Source organism: Pseudorca crassidens, chromosome 6, assembly GCF_039906515.1.
Source record: "Pseudorca crassidens isolate mPseCra1 chromosome 6, mPseCra1.hap1, whole genome shotgun sequence".
Lineage (NCBI taxonomy): Eukaryota > Metazoa > Chordata > Mammalia > Artiodactyla > Delphinidae > Pseudorca > Pseudorca crassidens.
The window spans coordinates 13,534,810-13,557,706 of NC_090301.1; the positions used below are offsets into that span (position 1 = coordinate 13,534,810).

General features: G+C 40.9%; 1 protein-coding gene across 14 annotated transcripts in view; it reads left to right on the top strand.

Moving 5' to 3' along the window:
* Positions 1–22,897, top strand: part of DOCK10 (dedicator of cytokinesis 10) — a 278,971-nt gene that overhangs the window by 110,167 nt on the left and 145,907 nt on the right. For all 14 annotated transcript variants that reach the window (XM_067740390.1, XM_067740391.1, XM_067740385.1 and 11 more), the window contains exon 2: positions 14,698–14,817. In XM_067740390.1, the coding sequence (XP_067596491.1) occupies positions 14,698–14,817 (120 nt within the window). The remainder of the gene's footprint in view (positions 1–14,697; positions 14,818–22,897) is intronic.

A 22,897-nucleotide genomic window follows, 5' to 3' on the forward strand; every position in this document is an offset into this window, starting at 1 on the left:
CTCAGTGGAATTTAGAAGTTCCAAGGGTTATGTCACCATAGGTTTACTTCTTTTTGTGTCCACTAAAAGAGATAACACACAGAAGAATGAGTCTATCTTACAGAGCCCACACACAGGATTTGGCATTAGGACAGTCCCTGGTGCGTCTCCGTATAATGAAGCTAATCACTCCATGAATTATCTTAATTGCATTTGAAGGTATTGCTACTGAGAACTATGGGGAAAGCAGCCAGTAAGGAGGGAGTGTTTTCCCACAGCATTCAGTAGCTGTGCATTCACGTTTAATTAAGATCATTCATACAGCGATTCGCTTTCTTCTGTAGAAGGCACTGGGACTCCCTGCTGCCGTTGCCTGCCTTTGGTCCTCCTAAGATAGGCATATCTTCTTTCACAGGTTGTCTCTTCTGTTGAGTAGGGGATTGCTCAATCCATCCTTAGGTATTATCCCGGGCTTTCATTTTAGAAAAAAAAAAGAGACTCCAAGAAAGTGAAACATGTAATTAGAGGGCTAGGGGGTAATTCTGACTGTCTCGCCCACGGGCCATGTGACCTTGGGCAGGTTACTTAAATCGCTCTGAGCCTCAGCTGCCCCTTCCGTAAAATGTTCCTAACAATACCTGCCCTGTCTTAAGATTGTTTACTGGAATTCATTTCGATCATGTGGGTTCTGAACATGATTTGAACGTTGTAAAAAGTTACGAGTTGCAAGTGTTATGGAGTATTAATAAAACCAAGTAAAATGTCTCCATTTCCAAGGGCAGAGGAAGTGGGGTATAATTGTGGAGTGAGATTGTATTTTCAGTGACGGCAGCATTGAAGCCACTGGGCTATAGGTGACTCCTTCCTCCCGGGACCCTTTTTCAATGACAGAGCCACTCAGTAGACAAAATTCTGAATTGCATCAAGCTGAGTGCTCTCGGGGGTCCCAGATCACTCTGTGTGTCAGTGAGGTTTGCCTTAGAAATGCCATTTCCCACCCTGGCTCCCACCAAAGCCCAGCTTAGCTGAAGCCCATTCAGAACCAGATTGGACTTTCCACAGCGCATTCATCTAAGCTTTTTAAAAGCTAAACCAACATCTCTAGAACTGCTTCTGAGATGCCTGGATAGGTGATAAGGAAGAAGCAATGCAAGTGTCAAAATGCCCAACAAATGAAGATAAGGCTTACAGTTAGGTCACAAAATAAAACAACGATTTCTTTTGAATTTTTGGATATACTTATATATTGTGGTGAAAGAAGAAATAATGATCGCTGGAAATAATGATCACAGATTGTGTTTTTATAATGATTGTGTGGATTTTGAATTCAACAAACCATTTCTTGCTCTAAGACAAATTTAGAAATGGTTTAGTATCAGAGTAGTCTAGAATACTTAACCGGAAGTCTGTGACTTCCTAAGTGGTATACAACCCAAACTTTATACTCTCATGACCCAGACTGACAATTCTGTTTATTTGGTTTTCTTCAAATGCTGTTTATTTAACTCTGTTGGAATTTTTTATTGTTTTGGAAGCTTCCCTTATTGATCCAGTTTTCAAGTGTCTTGTCTAAGAAATCCCTTTCCATGTTTTAATCCACTTATCACAGACAACATACGAGACAGTGCAACTGCATTATAAGAAAAGTTTGAGGAACTTACTTGCTAGATCATCAAGTAGAACTACTTCCCTTAATTTTTGAAGTGTGTATGGTGTTCTGTAGTTGAAGGTTTTCTCTTTAACTGTCTTTCTATTTTTATTTTTCTTTTTTTATCCAATCGTTCAGTATGATCTCTGGCGCATAGGGCGGAGGTTAATAAAAAGACAGTTTCCTCCCTAAGTTGCATATCCTCATTTAGAAAGATTAAATATACTATTGAATTGAGTTATGATATCAGTCATCTGTACTATCAGAAAAAAATGCAAAATTTATTTAAGTAAATGTGAGTTGTCATTTTTAAGTTGTTACTGGCTTGTGGATAATTAATCTGCAGGATTTCAAAGTGTTTAGAAGACTTTGTCAACAAATGAAAATCACTCCTCCTCTTTAGTCATAGACTGTTAGCACTTTAATAGAAAATTGTAGAAAACTATAGATGGAGGATGTAATGTGAAATATTTATATCTCCTACGTATGTCATTTTATTAAATGTCTTGTGCTGTTGTCTTTCAAGTCTGTTTTTTTATCTTTACTCTTCCATGTTAATGTGGACAGCTTCTCCCTGGTCATCTGTGCTTCCTTACTTACTGAGACTGTTTTATACAAACATTCACAGTTACCTATTTAGGTTACTTTACAATGAACCAGTTAGCTGAAAGGAAGCACAGGATGGGGTCCCAGGAACCAGGATGATGGTTCCAGGAAACGATGAAATGAGATGGAATCAGGGTTGGAATACAACGTAAAGCAGGGATGAATGCTATAAATGGACAGGTGGAAGGAAGCAAAGAAACAGGAGTAAACAGGGGATCTGAATTCAGTCCAGACCACAGAAATGGAGAAGTGTAAGTTGAAACTGGATCTGAGGAGTCTGCCTGTGGCTGAAGCAATAGGGAACAGCTAGCTCAGATGCTGCGTAGCTGCAGAGAAGACGCTTTCAAAGTGGACTTCGGATTAGTACCTGCAATTGAACCAAGAATGACCTTACTTTCCTCGAGACTGAGTGCTAGGAGAGGAAGCAGAGTTAAATCCAGAGAGAGACAAGGTGGAGGAGAACTGCCAAGCCAAACTGGGCAGAGCTTAGCTCCATGACAATGTTCTTTACAACTATCTGAGCAGGAGGTGGACCATTTGTCAGAGGGGGGTGGGGAGGGGGCACAGTGGACAGGAAATAACACCATGATCCCCCCATCTTTTATTTCCCAGATGACAGCAGTACAAAACTTTCTTAATGCAGACAGTCCCTCAATTGGTGGCAGGTTCTGCTGTGGTTTTTGACACAAACGTTATCTAGCATTCTCAGTTGGAAAACTTCAGTTTTCCACCTGTCTTCTCTTTCTTATGTGTCTCCTTTACTCCTCATACAAAACACTTCATTTCTGACGCCTCTGGTCACCAAATGTGTGGAGGTTTTTCCCCACACCAAGAAATTCTGTGTGGTACCAGCTGGGTGTCCTAAATTTAAATCGGTTCTAACACCGCCTACCTGGAGGTCATGTCAGATCTCACAGGTTAAGCTCAGTCCTACGAGGCTACCCCTGATCCCATGTCAGATGCCAACCACAAGTCTAGGTTATCACCTGTGCTTCTGACCAACGGGCTATAGATTGGAGGTTCCAGCCACCCGCTCTGACTTCAGACGCCAGGTGCAAGTCCAAGTTGTTATCTGTACTTCTGATCCACTGGCTATAAATCACAGGTTCCCATGATCCCCTCTCCGGTTCGACTAATTTGCTAGAGCAGCTCACAGAACTCAGAGAAACATTTTACTTACTAGATCACTGATTTACTATAAAAGGATATAACTCAGGAACAGCCAGATGGAGGAGATGCATAGGGCAAGGTATGGGGAAAGGCACCAGTCTCCCCCAGTCTCCATGTTCACCAACCCAGAAGCTCTCCAAACACCATCCTTTTGGGTTTTTATAAAGGCTTCATTACACAGGCATCGTTGATTAAGTCATTGGCTCTTAAACACTGATTCAACCTCAAACCCCACTTGATCTCCCCAGAAGTCAGGGAGGTGGGATGGAAAGGGCCAGCTCTCTAATCACATGGTTGGTTCTCATGGAAACCAACCTCCCACCCCACCCTGTCCAAAAGTCATTCATTAACATAACAAAAAACACCTTCATCATGCTCTTAGGAAATTCCAAGGGTTTTAGGAGCTCAGTGCCATAAAGGAGGATGAAGACCAACTTTATATTTCTTATTATAAATCATAAAATCACACATTCCTTATATGATTCCTTAATATACCTTTTCATCTCCTTTTCTTCATCTTCCGTACCATTTTATAAATGTTTCTTAGTCCTCTGTGCCTACGACTTCCTCCCTTGAGGTGCCCAGTGACCTCCCACCAGCCCCCAGCCTTCTAATTTCCCTCATTGTGGAAACTGACCAAGGGAGCAGGAATAGTACCCAAGCTACAGCTCTATTGTAGAACCTTCCCAATAGGAAAAAAAAAAAAGCGTTTCTGATTCTTATTCCTTCAAAGCTATGACCTTTGCTGGTAGAGTGTAGTGGAGGGGACCAAAGGCTTTATCCTGAGCTGGATTGAAATATCAGTTGTTCTATCAAGTTGCTGAGCAGGTCCTCAGATTCCAAGTTTCTGCATTTGTAAAATAAAGCAATGATGACCTCTTCTAGGCTTGATATGAGTATTCAGTGAGAGAAAGTGTTAAACACTTATTATAGGCCTTGCCATTTGATCATGATAATAGTAGTAGGAAAATAAAAGCTATCATTAGCATATATGGGGTAAATGATAAAAAATGGTAGTGTCTAAAGTTACTATTAGTATTAAATTGTTTGGTGTGACTATGTTATTCCTACAAGTAAAAACACATGAATTGGTTTTAATACAACAAATATAGCAAATGTTTTCTCTTAAGCTGAAAATGACAGAATGAAGGAAGGTGATACAGGGCCAGCAATGGCTTAGAGACACCTGGTCGGTCATCTCTAACACAACTTCCAATGCAACCTGGCACCTCCTATAGAGACAAAATTATAGTTTGTGACAACATCAGCACTGAAAGCAAATGTGGACATAAACTTATTTTTTGGCCCCAGTTGCTCTGGTGACATCAGAGAGGGATGATTAGAATGGATTAGGCTTAGTGGAAAATTAGAGATGAAGGCTTCACTGAGTTTATCACCTTGGAAAACCAAGAAGGTATTTGTCCCCCATTCTCAGGATGCATGATACCTGATATATTTTTTATAGAGTAGGATGACGTTGGAATTCATTAGTAACACATGAGTTTACTAAACCTACATCCTGTACTTCAAGGAGTCATTGGCTACAGGAGAGGTTCTCCTTTAAGATGATTCAAATCCAAACAAAGGTAAGTTGAGGAAATAATAGTCCCTTATTGTAGGCGCTGCTCCTTGTATTATATCATTTTAGATTCTTTTAGATGCAAGCAGAAGAGAGCTTCCCTGGTAAACAAACACATCCAGAGAAGGGAACAGAGGAAGAATGGAGAGACAGGCTGGGCAAAGAACAAGAATGGACTTAGAGCAGCTCGGGGCAGTGGGAAACAGGGATGGTCTTGGTGTTTGGAACTAATGGACGGTCATGTGGGATTTTGGCATCTCTCCTTCAAGATTCAGAGTCCTGGCGGGAAGTGTTGAATGGGCTGGGGTCACATGCCCTTGATCACGGAAAAACAGGACTTTTTAAATTATCAGACCCACCGACACTGCTCTTTACAGGGAAGGAGAAAGAAGTACCCCCTCAGAAGGAAATTAACATGCTAGTACTAAAAGAAAGCAGGATGGATGTTACTTAGGTCAAAAAACAACAAATGTCCACTATTGATATTCAGTTCCAAGTAGCCAAAGGTTAAGAAAGGAAATAAAAGAATGAGCTGACCAATCATTATGGGAAGATTTATTGAACATATATAATTCATGTTGTTGACAGGACTATTTACATTCGTGTATTTGTGACATGTATGTGTTTATGTACACACACATACATACCTCTCACATTTGACTCATTTGTGTGCCTGTTAAAGTACTAAAATAGTATCAGAGTTTAAGCTGGTGGCAGCTTTCATCACAGACTTTATATAAATTAATCTAAAAATCCTGGCAGCTGGCTCAAAGGCGTTAATTTCCCTGGTGTCAGGTGGACTTGTAATTGGGTCGTGATGTATTTTTAATGATATTTATTATCTTTCAAGTGTTTCTAGAAAACTAAATGAGACGTCATTTAATTTGATTTAGATCTTCTTTCCTACCTCTTTACAAGTACCAGTGTTAGGCAAAGAAGCAGGCACTTTTCTGTTTTCATTTTCGGAGCAAAAATGAGTGAATTTTGACATGCTCCTAAGAGATATATGTTGTTAAATTGCCTTAAAAGAGAAAATAAGACTGAAAAGATTTAAATTCAGATTGAAACTATACCTTATTTCATTCTATAAATCTCTTCGGGTCCTTAATTTTCCTAATGAAATTAAGGGTTAATAGAATATCCTGATTTTTCTAACTATAATGTTTGTGTTGAATATGATGACTAATCATCCTTCGTATTTGCAAACAACTTTGTAATTTACCAAGTTTAACCTGCTTTATATCACTGAAATGGACTAGGACATTTACAGAGTTACTTTTGGCTGATTTCTTCTGAGATCTATGTCCGTTTTTGTTACCAAGGGAACTGTTTCCAAATTCAGCTTAATCTGAGTTTGCCCAGCTGCACAGCTCTTAACTTTGACTTAACTGGTGTTTATCCATTCTCATGAAACTGTGGGGTTGAAGACAGAGAGAAGGTTAAAGGGTCAGCATAAGATGGCTTATTCCTTACTTAATCATTTCCTTTTTGGTAAGAAAAGTTCATCTTGCTTTCTGAAGCTCAAACAGTTGAGAAGTTGTCCAGTGGAACTCCCTTTGATGAAAGGCTGAATTAAATCTGTCGCAGGACCACAGGCTGACAGCTGTGGCCGTGGATCCAGCTGTGTGGGGTCTTCGCAAATTTCTTGTTTGTTTTAAACACAGGTAGTGTGGAAGTTGGTTCCATTCCAGTTGCACTAAGGCCAAAGGGCCCTGGATGAACTTGAGATCTAAAGAATCCATGTGTCATTTAGATCTCTTAGTTTCTTTAAGAAATGTAATCAGTCATCTTGATAACATTGAAATTAATTAACAGCTGTGTTGTTTCTAATTTGTTTGGAGATGTCGAGATTGGTATTTTTTTTTTTTAGGGTCTGTCTAAAGACCGTGTGGACCCTCACTGTTCCCTATTTGCCTGTAGGTCAAGATGTGAAGAGAATGTTTAAGTAATTGGCATGTCATGCCCTACTAGAGCCTTCTGTACTGGTCCTGAAGTGCACACCTATTTTTATTTGTTTTTCTGGGTCATTAGCCTGGATGGATAATATTGTCAGCTGATGAAGGCATTCAGATATAAACTTAATTCTGTTATAAATACTAAAATTAGAATAAAGATTCAGATATCTGAAAGCGACAGGGGTGGTTGAGGAAAATAGAGGAAGTCTAGACCAGCATCACAGTAGACACTGCATGTCACAGAAAAAATATGAAACATCTCAAAGGTAGGGGAAAAAACTCTTTGCATAATACTCTTTCTTGAAAAGATCAGATTTTTTTGAAAAGCAGAACCAAGCAAGTGGTTCAGATCAGACTAACTAGAGTAACCCTAACGGTGAGTAACCAGTGCTTGGCTTCCTAATGACACTTAACATTTACAGCACAGACATGTGGCCCCAAACACAAGGGGTTTGCTATAGAGATTGTTCTCCATTTCTCATCCCATCAAACCCTTTTCCTGATCTTAGTCCTTAGCGATCCTATTAACTCCTTATTGCTCACAAACTTGACTTGCATGTGTGTAGGTTAGAGCTACAGAAAGAAATTCTAAATATCTTTTGATAAAACTTTGTTGTCTAGGTATTTATCTTGGCAAAGCTAATGAGTTTAATACTAAACTAATCCTAAATTTAATCCTTTTCTTTTGATCTGAAAATATAAATACAAGAAAATATTTTCTAGGTTGGTTTCTCAAGGAAAATAAAAGGCAGACTTTCAAAGTCACTTTCATTTGCTGATGTACATAATTAGATTGCCTTCCTTCTTCCTGCCGGTCATAGAGCGGCCTGACTTGATTCAGAAGACACAGAGGAGATGCTGCCCTTTCCTAAATTTCAGTGCTTTTCCTTATGCTTTTACCTCTTTTGCTTCCAGTAGAACCACTGATTATCAAGGTTTATTTGTTTGTTTGTTTGCTTTTTAAGGAAATTTAGATAACAAACATAAAAGCATGTAGGACAGTTTCTGGGACATGAAGAATTTAGTATCACCAGTTTGATTAGTTGGTTGGTTTGACTTGGTGTTGGGATATATTTGGGGTTAAACATATGTGGTAATTTTCAATCGTTTTCGAATAAAGAAAAATCTATATTTGCCTCGCTTTTGGTGGTTCACTTAACACCCTCACATACTTCATCTCTTTGATCCTTATGACAACACTGCTGTAAGCAGGAAGTTGCCCTTTGATTCCTTTGAGTCAGTCTCTCTAAGTCTCAGTTTAAATGACTGTCCAAGTTACTTAGCTGGGAGGTAAAAGACCCTGGACTTCGAACTAGAGATTCTGACTTTTAATCCTTTGCAAGAGTGGCCAATGCACAGAGCTGCTTAAGTAACTTACCAAATGTTTCTGGTTCCCTACAGAGCTCAAAATACTTTTGTTAATAAATTGCTAATTGTTCTTCCCTTTCTTGCTGACATTAGCTTCTAGAATCACATACATAATCTGTAGTTATTTTCCCTGGTCTCTTTTCACCAGTGTTTTATTTCTCTTTTTTTAATTACTTCAAGTTGTTAGTGGTTGAACTTTCATGTGCTTTTCTACTTTCCCTCTTTGGTGTGTTTTCAAAGGGTAAACAATTTTAAAACCAAGCAACTCCCCAGTGTTTTCAGAGACATGAGAGTTTTGAAAGGCCAAGTTCATTTTTCACCATGATGAAAGAAATATATGTTCATTACAGAAGATTTGGAAAATGCAAAAATTCAAAATGACAAAATCCTAAACATCATAGTCCCATCTAAACATAATTGATAATATGTGGATACAGATTTCTAATTCTTTTCTTTAATTTTTAAAAATTTTGTGCAGTTATTCAGTGTGCAGTATTTATTCCTACTTTTACTTAACAATACATAAGCAATTTTGCTTGTCATTGCAAACTTTAAAACCTCAGTTTTAATGAGCATGTACTGTTTCTTAGAATGGATGTGCCATAATTTCCTAATCATTCTTTACCTTTAATAATTTATTGTTTCCCATATTTAGCTCTGCTGGTCCTTCAGGCTTTATTACCCCTCAGAGATCTAGCTTTTCTGGACTCAATTCTAATGTCATAATATGTGTGAATCTAGAACCATTGTCAGGATGCATTTGACTGCCTTTCCTTCCTCCTTTCATTGTCTTCTTTCCCTTTGCAGCAATACTTGCCATCTTGATCATGGACCCCAACCTCCTCACGTTTCCCCACGAAAGCCAATCACATGCAAAATGTTGTGAGCTAACTAGCTTTACTGAATATTTGAAGAGTTACAAGGAGAATTACAGCATGTACCACACAATTTTTCACTGATTCTTTTCCAACTCCTATCCTATTTTCAGTATCCTTCCCAAAGCCCATTAAAGCACTAAGCCTTTCTCCACTACATACGATTCTTGGAAAATATGAATCGCTTTTTGTGAACAACAACTCTGGTGTCTTCACCTTTTAGATATAGCCTCCACCAGCCTGCCTGCCTTTCTTAGCCCTCTTGCATTAAAGTGGAGAGATTTTCTCCATCTTGTTACAAAGGTAATATTGCAATGATATCCTTGTATACTTCTTGGATTATATGTGTGATTATTTCTTTAAAATAGAGTCCCAGATAAGGAATTCCTGGATGAAAGGATATAAACTTATTTACTCAACAGATATTTATTGAGCACCTATTATTTGCTCTCTGTACACATTAAATTTACAATACAGGTGCCTTAAATCCATGACTAGTGGAAATTTAAAACTCACAGCCTTTATCTACTTAACACTTATGTAATGAGTACTATGGGTATAGTTTTGTTCTAAGAGCATAACAGATATTACCTCATTCAGTCCTATGATCTAACTCCTACTAAAATGTCCATTTTACAGATTGGGAAACTAAGGCACAGAGATTCTAACATGCCCAAAGTTCCATAGCCTGTAAGTGGCAATGCCAGGACCAGGAGCCCAGGAATTCTGGTTCTAGAGTGCATGTTACACTCTCTGTTGCATCTCAACATAGAAAACCTATAATCACACTTCCCTAAAATGAGGCTGCGTGGTCTAGGTTATTTCTTAGATTCTGGAGAGATGTCTAGGTTGATCATGTAGTCATTTGACTTTTTTCAGTGTTACATACTTCAAATGCTTAGACCTTCAGTGTCATTTCTACATTCATTTGCTTTTGAATTATAATTATGAAAATAATTCAGACCTTTGTGGTAGCACACCATGTTCTTGAAATTAGAGTCTTCAGCTAAAGCATGGACAGTCTGCTTGTTTCGTACCAGTAAACAGCTCCTGGCAGCTCAGGTTGTTACCAAGATGGCAGGTTCACCAATTCCAAGGCTTAGATTTGCGTTGGCGTTCCATGAAAAGTTGTGGAATAAGGAGAGGGGAAGAAAGCATTTGTTTTTGTGACAGGAGCCCATTCTTCTGCTGTGAAGTCGAATTGAAAGAGAGCTGTGGATCTGGGGGAGTAGATCAAACAAATGTCTTAATACTATATCAAAAGAATAGCCCTATTCCCACATCAGTGCAGCACCAGCCCTGCCACATAATGACGGGCACTGGTGGTTGCCTTTTCCCATGCCTGGAGTGATTTTAGAACAGCTAATGAAATTCATTACTCATTTGAGAGAAAAAGAGTAAGAGTAAAAAGCACTATAAAAGTCCAATCCAATTCAGGGTAATCTTGGCACATACCTTATCCCAGTTGGTGCATTTCCAAAGGAAAGAGGCACATTAAATTCAGGAGGGACAACCCAACTGTTGTAAAGCTGTAAATCAATGCTTCTCAGTTCCCAGTTTCACTCAAAATCTCTGTAAGGAGCAGTAGTGAGAAATTAACCGATCCCATCATCTTTGTATACATCTGTCTCTTTGACCAAAACATGGAACTGACAGCTCTCTTGCTCCAGAGAAGACTACTGGTTGCATAGCCTGGATTCTCACCATCACAGATGCATAAAGCATCCTTGGCGAGCATTGCCAAATTCTAAGCTCTAGGTACTGTGGAAGATATCACTATTATTTTTATTTATGAACCTCATATTCCCCAAATTATGAAACATTGAATATCTTGAACGTTGCACACTATTTAACAAATTCCCTGGAAAGATAGAATTTTACTTATCCCCCAGAGGTCAAAACTTAATAAATGATATGAAGCAGATCTGCTAGGCTTTGCAGCCCCAAGTCAGGATAACCTCAGTGCAACATTTTAAACAGGAAGGGCTTAGTAAACCTCCTTCGTTAATTGGCTGGCATGTCATAGCCTGAAGTGAATAACTAAAAATATACCTTCCAACAGGTGCTTACAGGCTATGCCATTTATTGTGTGTATCAAGGAGAGTTTAGGATTCAGATTTCCTGTGGTTTTATTAATAACCAGTGACTTGTGAACTCTGATTTTCCTATTGTACTAATTTAGGTGGGATTCATTTTAGGTGGAGTTTAGGCCCTAGTAAAAATAAATAAACAAGTAAGTAAGTAAATAAATAAATAGAAAGATCTTTGAAGGTCTTGACCTGCGGTTGTTTATTAACGCTTAAGTTTTCGACTAATGGGAGATAAAACTAAAATGACAGTGAGGGGTTTCCCTGGTGGCGCAGTGGTTGGGAATCCGCCTACCAATGCAGAGGACGCGGGTTCGTGCCCTGGTCCAGGAAGATCCCACATGCCGCGGAGCAGCTAGGCCCGTGAGCCATGGCCGCTGAGCCTGCGCGTCCGCGTCCGGAGCCTGTGCTCCGCAACGGGAGAGGCCACAACAGTGAGAGGCCCGCGTACCGCAAAAAAAAAAAAAAAAAAATGATAGTGAGAACAAGACTGTAGAAGGCCTTCTAAAACATCCTTATGTCATTTGCCTTTTTTTTCGAGGCTTTCTCCATTTTATTTCTTTGGGAAAAGCAAATGAAGTCTTTCCATCGCATGTGGTAGAGATATAATTTCATATATAATTTATTTTGTGTTTGGAAATCCCAAAGCTGAGTCTGTTCATATTTTTTTCTATTTTTTTTTTTTTTCCTACTAATGCCTCCTCTTTCCCCTGCCCCTCTGGCCCAGGCCCAGATTCTGGGGCAGGTGCTGTGAAGGGTGAGTGGGAATGGGCATGACTGCCAGGACAGCCCTCCACCCAGCTCAGAGATCTGGTGAGGGGCACCGGAAGGGGCTGTGCAGAAGGACAGAGGCCACAGGGGCACTCCTGTTTTTGTGGCGGATGCACATCTCATTAAACAGTCACCAGTCATGGGAGGAGGCTGGTCAGGGGTCGGGGGATTGCTGACAGTAGTTAAACCTATAAATCCCAACGCACACTAAGCCACACTCCCACACTCCTATGCATGTTGGTGTGAAGAAGGGAGAGAAAAGGGAAAGTGTTAGTAATCACATCATGAACTGTTGGTAGAAGGACATCAGACACTTGAGCTGAAGAAACAGTGAGGAAATGGGGCTTACCAACCAACTCGATGGCGGAGATAAGAGCTTCCTGACCGTTTTACAGTGCATTCTGTTTTATTTGCTACGTCCCATACACAAACACAACATTAAGGGGGGGAAAAGAGATTCCAGAATAAGCCAGGTGTTTCAGACTTGAAGGCTTATTGGGGCAGCTGGTAATATATTATAAATGTGACATCGTGATACAAATGAACTTATTTACAAAACAGAAACAGGCTCACAGACTTAGAGAATGAACTTACGGGTACCAGGAGAGGAAGGGTGGGGGGATGGGATAGTTAGGGTGTTTGGGATTGACATGTACACGCTGCTATATTTAAAATGGATAACCAGCAAGGACCTACTGTATAGCACAGGGAACTCTGTTCAGTATTATGTAACAACCTAAATGGGAAAAGAATTTGAAAAAGAATAGATACATTTATATGTATAACTGGATCACTTTGCTGTACACCTGAAACTACCACAACATTGTTAATCAACTATACTCCGATATAAAATAAAAAGTTTAAAAAAAGGTTTTTTACGTGTGACATTGCAGGGTAAGAGGTGATAGGCTACTGAGGTCTGTTGCTGACCTGGAGTGAAATACCACTACTCAGAGACATTCAAAGCCAACCAAAATCATTAAGATAAGTGAGCCAAAACAAACGTCTGCAGCCTGCATTTGCCTCTTGAGCTATCAATCTGTGCTTCTTGGAATTAATTTTTGCCTGGGAAAATAGGGAATTGGAACCTAAAAGAAGTCTAAAATAGAATAATTATATCAAAAGGCAGGGAAAGGATGCAAGAAGGACTTTTTTTTCAATTACCCATCATGCCATAGTGTCTCTGTATCTTCTACTTGAAAATATTGAATGTCTCACAGCTTTCACTAAATGGATTATGTTGGGCAACTAAATTTCTTCTTTCCTCCAAGCTGAAGTCCTGTGTTTTTATTTGCTAAATCAGCAATCTTCATTGAAGGGCCCTTCCAGAGAGGATATTCACCTTTCATCATCCTCAGTTTACTCAAGCATTTGTAAAATGGGTTTGTTTTTGTTCTGTTTCGATGCAGAAAGTACATGGAAATCCATGTTGTTGGCCCACTGTGTTACATTTTGTTTTGTTTTGTTTTTTATAGTTGGAAAAAAACATTGACTGCTGCTTTGAGGAGCTCATTAGCAGTTATTAAAATGTTGGTAACAGTTTCTGGAGCTTTACCAGCAGAGATCTTCCAAAGAAGACTTTAGAAGTTGAAGCTAAATCTGTGGGCTTTGCAGAGCGGGGAGGGGTGGGGTTGGTGGGAAAGTGTCTGCTGATGTCATTGACATGAAAAATAAAATAATTTTTTATTTCATTTATGAGATCACTTTAGCATGCAGATTTCACGTTGACCACTCCAGCTTCCAGGAGCCCAAAAATAATCCAAACAATGATCCTTTTTTATTTAGGCTGCATGAATGCTTCATCCAAGGGCTAAGGGAACTTAGACTGTGTACTTAGTCTTCAGTAATATTTTATTATTTATTTTGGGCTCCATCTTTCTCACTTTGTGAGTTCTATACAGTTTGGCGTAAACATATCAACTGTAGAATGAAACAACCACCTTTCTCCCACTGGCATTTTAAATATCTCTCGGGCAGCTTCTTTGAGGGAGGTGTCTTTCCCCTTGGCTTTAGGAGTTTAATGTGGTGAGATTATCTAGCTATTTTTTCAGACTCTTCTCCATTTTCACCACACTGTTTCCATATTAACTGTGTTGTTCAATCCTACTAAAGAATTACCCAACTTCTCTCTATATTGGCAAAGAGGCTCAGAGCCAAGCAATTAATCCTGACACAGGATCCAAGTTTTAGTGACGACGAAGACAGTCTGTGTTACTTTGATTGCTAGCAGGGAGCCAACGGCTTAAAATAGACCCAAGTAGACCTCACAAGGAAGTATCTAATTCACGAAAATTGATGATAATCATCATAATACTATAGCAAGTAAGGAGAAGGCCTTTCTCCACATTAACAAAGACCAGGTTTACATAAACATCTACTCTGTGGATGTGACAAGGCTGAACGCCATGTGCACTGGAGGCTTGGCGCTTAAATTACTGAGTGAGATGTCAGGTATTTCAAGATCTTCTCATATTATTTCAGATCTGGAAATAATAGTTATGTGGCTTTGCCCCAAATGCCTGGAGTCTCCATGACTCTCTTAGAAGGGTTGCACGATATCAGAGCTTTGGTGATTCTAAGAAATGAAATCCAACCAGATGTTGAGAAAAAGCAAGATTCTCCGTTTCGGTGGTTAATACAATATTTTCTTTGTCTACAGCAAGAAAAGCCCAGGCTTCTCCAGCCTTTGGATTATGAAACTGTCATTGAAGAACTTGAAAAGACCTATCAGAATGATCCCCTTCGAGATCTCCTGTTCTTCCCCAGTGACGACTTTTCAGTAAGTGTTGTCTTTTCAAGCCATCTAAGTTCAGGGGGGCCCCACAAGGGGATAGTAGATCCTCCCAAATTGTGTCCCTGTCTTTCCTTATAGATTTGGGGAGCTCAGCCCTCTTCCTGTGGTCACCCTACATCACCGTCATCACAGATGGAACGCATATCCAGTATAGAAAGTGCCCAAGGTCTTCTAAAGTTGGAAGATTGGAGGCTTAGTGATAATTGTGGCCACACAGGATGGAAGGGGCATGGGGAGCTGCCTGGCTCCAGGTGGTACTTGTGTCCCTGCCAGTATCTTGGTTTCTAACCACTTACCTAGCCTCACAGAACACTTCCTCCCTTAGGCCATTTGTAACTGAAAGCTTCCAAGCAACTGGAACCAACCAAAGGCAGAGGCGGGGGCACAAAAGATGTAGGTCTTAAAAATCACCCTTAATCGTGGTTGTCCCTTGCTTAGCCTTGTGGGCAAGGAAAGGTAGGCAAGCGCATCTTCACGGAAGGATTTGTGATCTGAGATGTGTCCCATTTAGGGTGATGCTCACTGGCACACAGAACGCTCCAGAGGGTGGTGCAGGGAATGAATAAAAAGGAAATTCATTTTGGAGACAAGCACAGTAAAGTTATGGACGATGAGCACGCATGTGTCCCAAGCATTCCGTCTGTGGTCATCTGAAGCATGTTTAATTTGTTAGTGAATATCTATATAAACAGAGATCTCAATGGGCAGATGGTAACCTTTCCTTTTTTTGTAAGAGAAAGGTAGTCTCAGACATCACAAAAATGAACATCTTTTTTGTGTGTGTGGATATAATTTCTTTCTTTTTTTTTAACATCTTTATTGGAGTATAGTTGCTTTACAATGTTGTATTAGTTTCTGCTGTATAACAAAGTGCATCAGCTATACGTATACACATATCCCCATTATCCCCTCCCTCTTGCGTCTCCCACCCACCCTCCCTATCCCACCCCTCTTGGTCACAAAGCACCGAGCTGATCTCCCTGTGCTATGCAGCTACTTCCCACTAGCTATCTATTTTACATCTGGTAGTGTATATATGTCCATGCCACTCTCTCACTTTGTCCCAGCTTACCCTTCGCCCCTCCCCGTGTCCTCAAGTCCATTCTCTGCGTCTGCGTATTTATTGCTGTCCTGCCCCTCGGTTCTTCTTAAAGCAGATGAAAAAGCAGCTCTGAGGTAACCTGTGGCACAGCCACTGTCAGTGGAAACCTCTGACGAGTTGCTGGGGCCCCAGGGCTTCCACTTCCTCAAACAGCCTCAAACTTCCATTCCTTCTCTTATCTTGGGGGCAGATCTGGCTTCTGGTTTCTAAAGGTTCATTTTTTTCACCTTTCTCCTTGAATTAATAAAAAAGAGGTGTGTGGAAGTCAACAATTTTCTGTTCCAAGTACCGAGAATGATGGAAAGAAAGGAGACAGATTTGTAGACAGGGAAAAGAAACTCTTCCCATCTGTTTTTCAGACTTTTAAATGTCTCTCGCTTGAGTGTTTGACACACTTTAAAAGAGGCTTATCTTGGACAGAAATCTTGTTTCCGTGATGGGACGGGGCCACGGGGCCTGAACTGCAAGCACAAAGTTGAACCACGTTTTACTTTTTAATTCTGCATCCTCATTTTCTTTCAGACCGAGGGTAAACCTTGAAACAGTCTCTTTCTGTCAAACAGCACACACACAAACAACTTGACACTTGGAGCCCCTTTTCTTCTAGCTCTGTTACTCAGAAATATGGTCAAAAGCTACTCCAAGTTCCCCCAGCTCAAGAAGAGAATGGGGGCATGTAGATGCAATGTAACATTTGTACTGAATTTGAATTCATTTTTTGGCATCTTTCCACACTCATTTAAGTTAAGACTGGTCTGATTGCTCTGTGTCCTTTGCTATTATCCTTAATTGTGTAAACAGAGCATATAATAAGTGCTTTGTTATTTTCCCAATGTAAACATTCCAATAAATACACGGAATTCTTTTATCTTGGCCTTGCTTAAGACCCACCTGTGGCCACCCCCATTGCCTTCAAAACAAAGGGCAAACACTGTAGTATTTCCCGAGGGCTTCTCCATGACCTGGTCCTTGCCCATTTCTCAAGGCCATGGTCTTCCACCCCAACCCAACCCCCCACCCTGTCATACACAGTCACCCTCATCCCCAACTGGGGTAACATGCTAGCACAATTCTGAACGTAACATTCTATCACCCCATACACGATGTCCTTCCTTTATTCATTCAACAAATATAGAAGGTATAATACCAAATGTTAGGTATTAAAATATCTCAGAATGGGGAGACAGAAGTGATTAGACAGAAATATCCTAGTTTTAATGAAGCTTACCTTCTGGTGGGAGGAATCAGGCAAAAAACAAATAAGTAAATAAATTAATTAGCAAGATAATTCAGATAAAGACCAGTTCTATGAAGAATGAACGGGGCCGAGTAATAGAAGTAACGAGGGGAAGAACTGAGCCGGACTGGATGATCAAGGGCACCTCTGACAAGCTGACATTTGAGCTGAGCTCTGAATTCCCAAAGAAGACCAACCCTGCTAAAGCCTGGGGAAGGAAGGAGGGTTTGGGGCTGCAGGAAGCTGCTCTGAAGGCCCAGGAGAGGTCTGGGTGGACAGCCAGAGTGGTCAGAGTTGAGGTCAGGCAAGGACAAGATAAGACATTTGCATCTTATTCGAAAGGCAAGTGGCGAGTCACTGGAGTGTTTCAAGAAGGGGGACGAGTGACCTGGTGCATGTTGTTAAAAGCTCATCTGGCCTCTGCAGGGAGAGCACATAACAGGGTGTAGAAGAAGCAAGGAACCGGCTGGCAGCGTGGCTCCCAATTGGCAGGTGGTCAAGAGACGTTTGATGCCACCCTATCATCAGAAAATATTGTGTTAGACAAACAGCTCAATTTTCATTTCCATGAAATGATATTTTCACAAACTAAAGGAGAGTATTGAATATTATTACCACGTAAAGTTGCCAGTTTTTGAACAACATTCAGATGGATTGGTTTCCTGCTTTCCTACTCTACAGAGGAAGGGTTGACAAACAATGGCTCATGGGTGGCCTGTTACCTAATTTCGTATGTCCCGTGAACTAAGAATGGTTTTTACGTTTTTTAAACACTACCCTGTTTTATTTTCTTCATAGAATTGATTAAATAGTTGAAGGGAAAAAAAGAATACTTTATAACCCATGAAAATTATATGAAATTCAGATTTTGGTATCCATAAATAAAGTTTTATTTGAACCCAATGACACCCATTCATTCACCTGTTGTCCATGGCTGCTTTCATGATACAGCTGCAGAGTTACAACAGAGGTGCAGTAATTGCAGCAGAGAGAGAGGGCCCTAAAAGATTTACTATCTGACCCTTTACAGAAGAAATTTGGGGATCCCCGCTATACAGTACAACCATGCTCATTTTGCGGGGGCTTCCTCTCCCTCCATGTGGAGTAAAGCCCTTCTTTAAATGCCTTCTGCCACAGTCTGCTCCATCCACAGCCTGCATCACATTTCAGGGGTGTTGCTCTCCAACAGCAAGGCTTCTGTTCACCTGGCTAGGGTATCGTTTCCCAGGCCCATCCTTGAGCAATGAGTAAGGATGCTCTGGGATATGAGCAGTCACCCAATGAGAGGTAGTAATTGCGTGGCCACTCCAATCCCAAAGCATCTCAGGATGGAAGGAGGGGAGCGGCCCCAAACTCCCCACCCTCCCTCCAATGTCCTTCCCAGTTGTGCCCTGCGGACGGGAGAATCTAGCTCACTTCTGTGTTTCCGTGTTACCAAGCGCCCACGCTTGCAGTAGACATGGTTCATTATTCGGTTTGCTTAATCAGTATTTATTCAGCACCCACAAGGCGCTGAATATAGAGTAGCACTTTCTAGACAAGAGAGACTGACAAGAAAAACAAAAGTCCTGTGTTTAAGGAGTGTGTGCCCTAATAAGGATGAACACTAAACTTGATGAAGAATGCTTATGGTTAAGAAATAACAAGAAACAAAGTCTTCATCTGGTCCTCTATACCCCTTAAAGGAGATTATTTTTTACCAAGACAGTATTCCATTCACACTGCTGGCCCAAGCCATCATCATCCTTCTTTGCCTGGATCCCCAGAAGTGGTCTTTAACTGGTCTCCCTGCATCCTTCTTTGCCTTGATTGATTTATTCAACGGAAGCTTTTGGAAATACAAGTCAGATAATGCCACGCCTCTAGTTAAAACTTTCCAGTGGTTTTGCATCGCCTTTAGAGTCAAATCCAGCTTCTCACCTGGCCCGTGATCATCTCTGAGCCGTTTTCTCCTAGCCCCATTTCCCTTGGTCACTACACAGATACCTAGCGTTCTTTGTGTTCCCTGCTTTTCCCCAGCCCACCCCCTCCGTGGGGCCTTTACTCCCCTCGCACAGCTGGTTCGTTTCTTCCATTCATGGTTCAGTTCAGATGCTACCTCTTCAAAGAACCATCTCTGACTTCCAACCTGCATTACCCCACCTCCACCCTGTGTTACTCTATCACATCCCCCTGTTTGCTTCTCTTTATAATACTTACCACTACCAAGGAGGATCTTGGTTTGCTTTTTCGCTCTCTCACCATCAGTGAGTAACCCCAAGCAGGACAAGGGTGTCCCTGCCTTGATCATGTTAAGACCCCCCAGCAACTAGAACGGCGCTCAGCACCGAGCAGGTGGAAAATGAATATCTATTTCACGAGTTGTCTTTCAGACACATGTATGTTATTATTTTAGAATATAACTTTGAGTACCTTTAGGAACCAAAAAGCCTATTCTGAAATGAAATTTGAGAATAAAGAGAATGAAGTCATTGGTGTTTCTTGAGATCATTAATATGATACTTTCCTCTTTGGCACAACTTAACACATCACCTTGAAAAAACAGCGCTAAGTTCGGGATCCCTTTCCCCAGAGGCTCATTCCTTCCGATACAGTGACTGGTACTTAGCTGCTAACAACAAAGGCTGATTTCCTCCCTGTAGCACCATGTACTTATTCACTTGTTTTCTGTTACTAGGCAAGGGAGAAATCAATTCATATCTGTATTTTAAGTACCCAACACAACGTCTGGCTCATGGGCATTCAATAAAGATTGTTGAACATTGAATTGAGATCGTCTTCTTCCAGATTAAGAAACCAAAGTAGAAGCATTTTCCTCTTTCTTGGCCCACGAGGTAGAAACTCTTCCTCTGGTGCGTGGGTTCTGGGAAAAAGCAGTGTGATCTTCTGTACTGCTTGCATCGTAATGATTACTTGGAATAAGCCGTCTAGATGCATTTATTAACTCATTCATTTCAAAAACATGCACTCCTTCAGTAATTGTATTTGCTGCTCTTGTTTTTCTCATCTTTCTTTTTGAAGCTGGTAGTAATAGAAACTTAAGACCAAAAAATAAAGAACTTAGTCACCAGATTGTGGCTTCACGAAATAGGCAAGGAGAGTAAGAAAGGAAAACAAGAGCTAAAGAACAGTTTGCACAGGGAGATCAGCTTGGTGCTTTGCGATGACCTGGAGGGGTAGGATAGGGAGGGTGGAAGGGAGGCTCACGAGGGAGGGGATATGGGGACATGTGGATGTATAGGGCTGATTCGCTTTGCTGTGCAACAGAAACTAACACAGTATTGTGAAGCAATTATACTCCAATAAATATCTATTTAAAAAAACAACAGTTTTGGGGCTTCCCTGGTGGCGCAGTGGTTGAGAGTCCGCCTGCCGATGCAGGGGACACGGGTTCGTGCCGCGGTCCGAGAAGATCCCACATGCCGCGGAGCAGCTGGGCCCATGAGCCATGGCCGCTGAGCCTGCGCGTCTGGAGCCTGTGCTCCGCAACGGGAGAGGCCACAGTACGCAAAAAAAAAAAAAAAAAACAGTTTCAAGGACACAGTGAATCATATTGGGGAGTGTCTCAGTCGAAGGAGAAACTGATACAAAATAGCAGAACAAAACTTGAGAAAGGCAGAAATGAGTTTCTTGCTGAGAGAAAGATACAGAAAGCCTAAAGTGGCATCATTTCTGGGAGATGTAAAAACCTTAAAGAAGAAAGTTCAGAGGTCCAAAAGCAATACTGACACTGTGGAAAGGCCACCTGATCACCTGTATTTCCATACTGCCCACCCCTGTCAAACTGCTCTATTTCCACTCAGTTTCCTGGCCCACCTTCTGTGAGCTCCTTGCTGTAGACAGCAAGGACACCAACATGAACAAGAAACAGTACTTCCGCTTGAAAGGTTAGACTTTCAGTGCTGGTCAGAGGCATCTTCAAAGTCAAAGGTCTGCATTGCACATCTGAAGTAGCCTGTCGAAAGAGTTAACATAATCTTCTCAAATCCTTTCTTCATACCAGTGGTTCAGAAGTAGAGTCTCAGGGCTCTCCAGTGCATCCTGCAATTTTCATGGCTTATTAACAAGACTTCGTGAACTGGGCTTTCTTAACATTTATTCTTTCATAGCCTGTTTTTAGCTATAAAAAGCAACTGGTATGTGGGGACTTCCAGGCTCAACCACATGGGTCATTTTGTGAGAGGAAGCAGAAAGACCTTAATATCTTTTAAATGGAAAAGCAGAAAGGCCGTGACCATTTATTTTTTTCTTCTTGCATCTCTTACTGAGACACAGCCTAACATTTTATAAGAATGTCAACCTCTTTTTAATCCTTGGCTTCTTAGCCTGAAAAGCAGACTTTAAATGGCTCTTGGTGTTCATGCAAGAACGCTGTGATTGCAGTTTAAAAGCTAAGTAAGGGTCTTTCTCAAACTAGGTTATTCTTAGTTATAATATCCCTCTCGTTTACAAGCTAATGAAGCTGAGATTTGGAAAGGCTCATGTTCAAGGATGTAGAGTAACTGTGATGACAGAAATCAAACATAAGTACCTTGACTTTTGCTATTGGAGTTTCTGTCTAAACAGCGTGCTCTGAGCCAGCTGCTTCTTAGAAAAATAAGGTGCATGACTTGGGGAAAATATTAACTCCCTGCATCCCACAGTGAGTGGTACCATTACAATATTGCAGAGAAGGGATTCTAGAGAGCTTACTTCAATTCAGTAAGGATATGTGGAGAATGCTCTGGACTTGATTGTGCTAGGAATATATGTCCACATTAAGACTTCTATGTGAATATTCATAGCCTCATTATTCATAATCCAAAGTGGAAACAACCCAAATGTCCATTAACTGAAGAGTGGATAAACAAAATATGGTATATTCATGCAGTGGAATATTATTCAGCCATAAAAAGGAATGAAGTACTGACAACATGGGTGAACCTTGAAAACATTATGCTAAGTGAAAGAGGCCAGTCCCAAAAGTGTACCCATGGTATGACTCCATTTACATGAAATGTTCACAGTAGGCAAATGCATAGAGACAGAAAACTGATTAAAGTTGCCTAGGGCTGGGGAGGAGGGAGAAAGGAAAGTAACTTCTAGTGGATATGGGGTTTCTTTTGGGGGTGATGAAGATGTTCTAAAATTAAATAGTGATGGTGATTGCATAATCCTGTGCATAGACTTAAAATCACTGAACTCGCTTTAAAAGGGTGAATTTTATGGCATGTCAATTATATTTCAATAACAGTGCTATATTTTAAAAAAAAGGATTGTTCTAAGCATTAAGGTAGGGATCATGTAGGTGCTCAGAGACAGGATACCAAAAAAATCCTGAAGACATGTCTGCATTCAAGTACTTCATTCTTTAAAAGGGATAACAAAGTATACCAGAGACACAATAGAAAACACGGCCAAGGGCTTCCCTGGTGGCGCAGTGGTGGAGAGTCCGCCTGCCGATGCAGGGGACACGGGTTCGTGCCCCGATCCGGGAAGATCCCACATGCCGCGGAGCGGCTGGGCCCGGGAGCCATGGCCGCTGAGCCTGCGCGTCCAGAGCCTGTGCTCCGCAACGGGAGAGGCCACAACAGTGAGAGGCCCGCGTACCGCAAAAAAAAAAAACAGAAAAAAACAAAAAAACATGGCAAAACATTTCATGTATAGTTACATTTTATCACGAAAGCAGATTTAATGTGGCTTGCGTACATACAAAAGTACACACACGTAACATGACTGGCTGAATT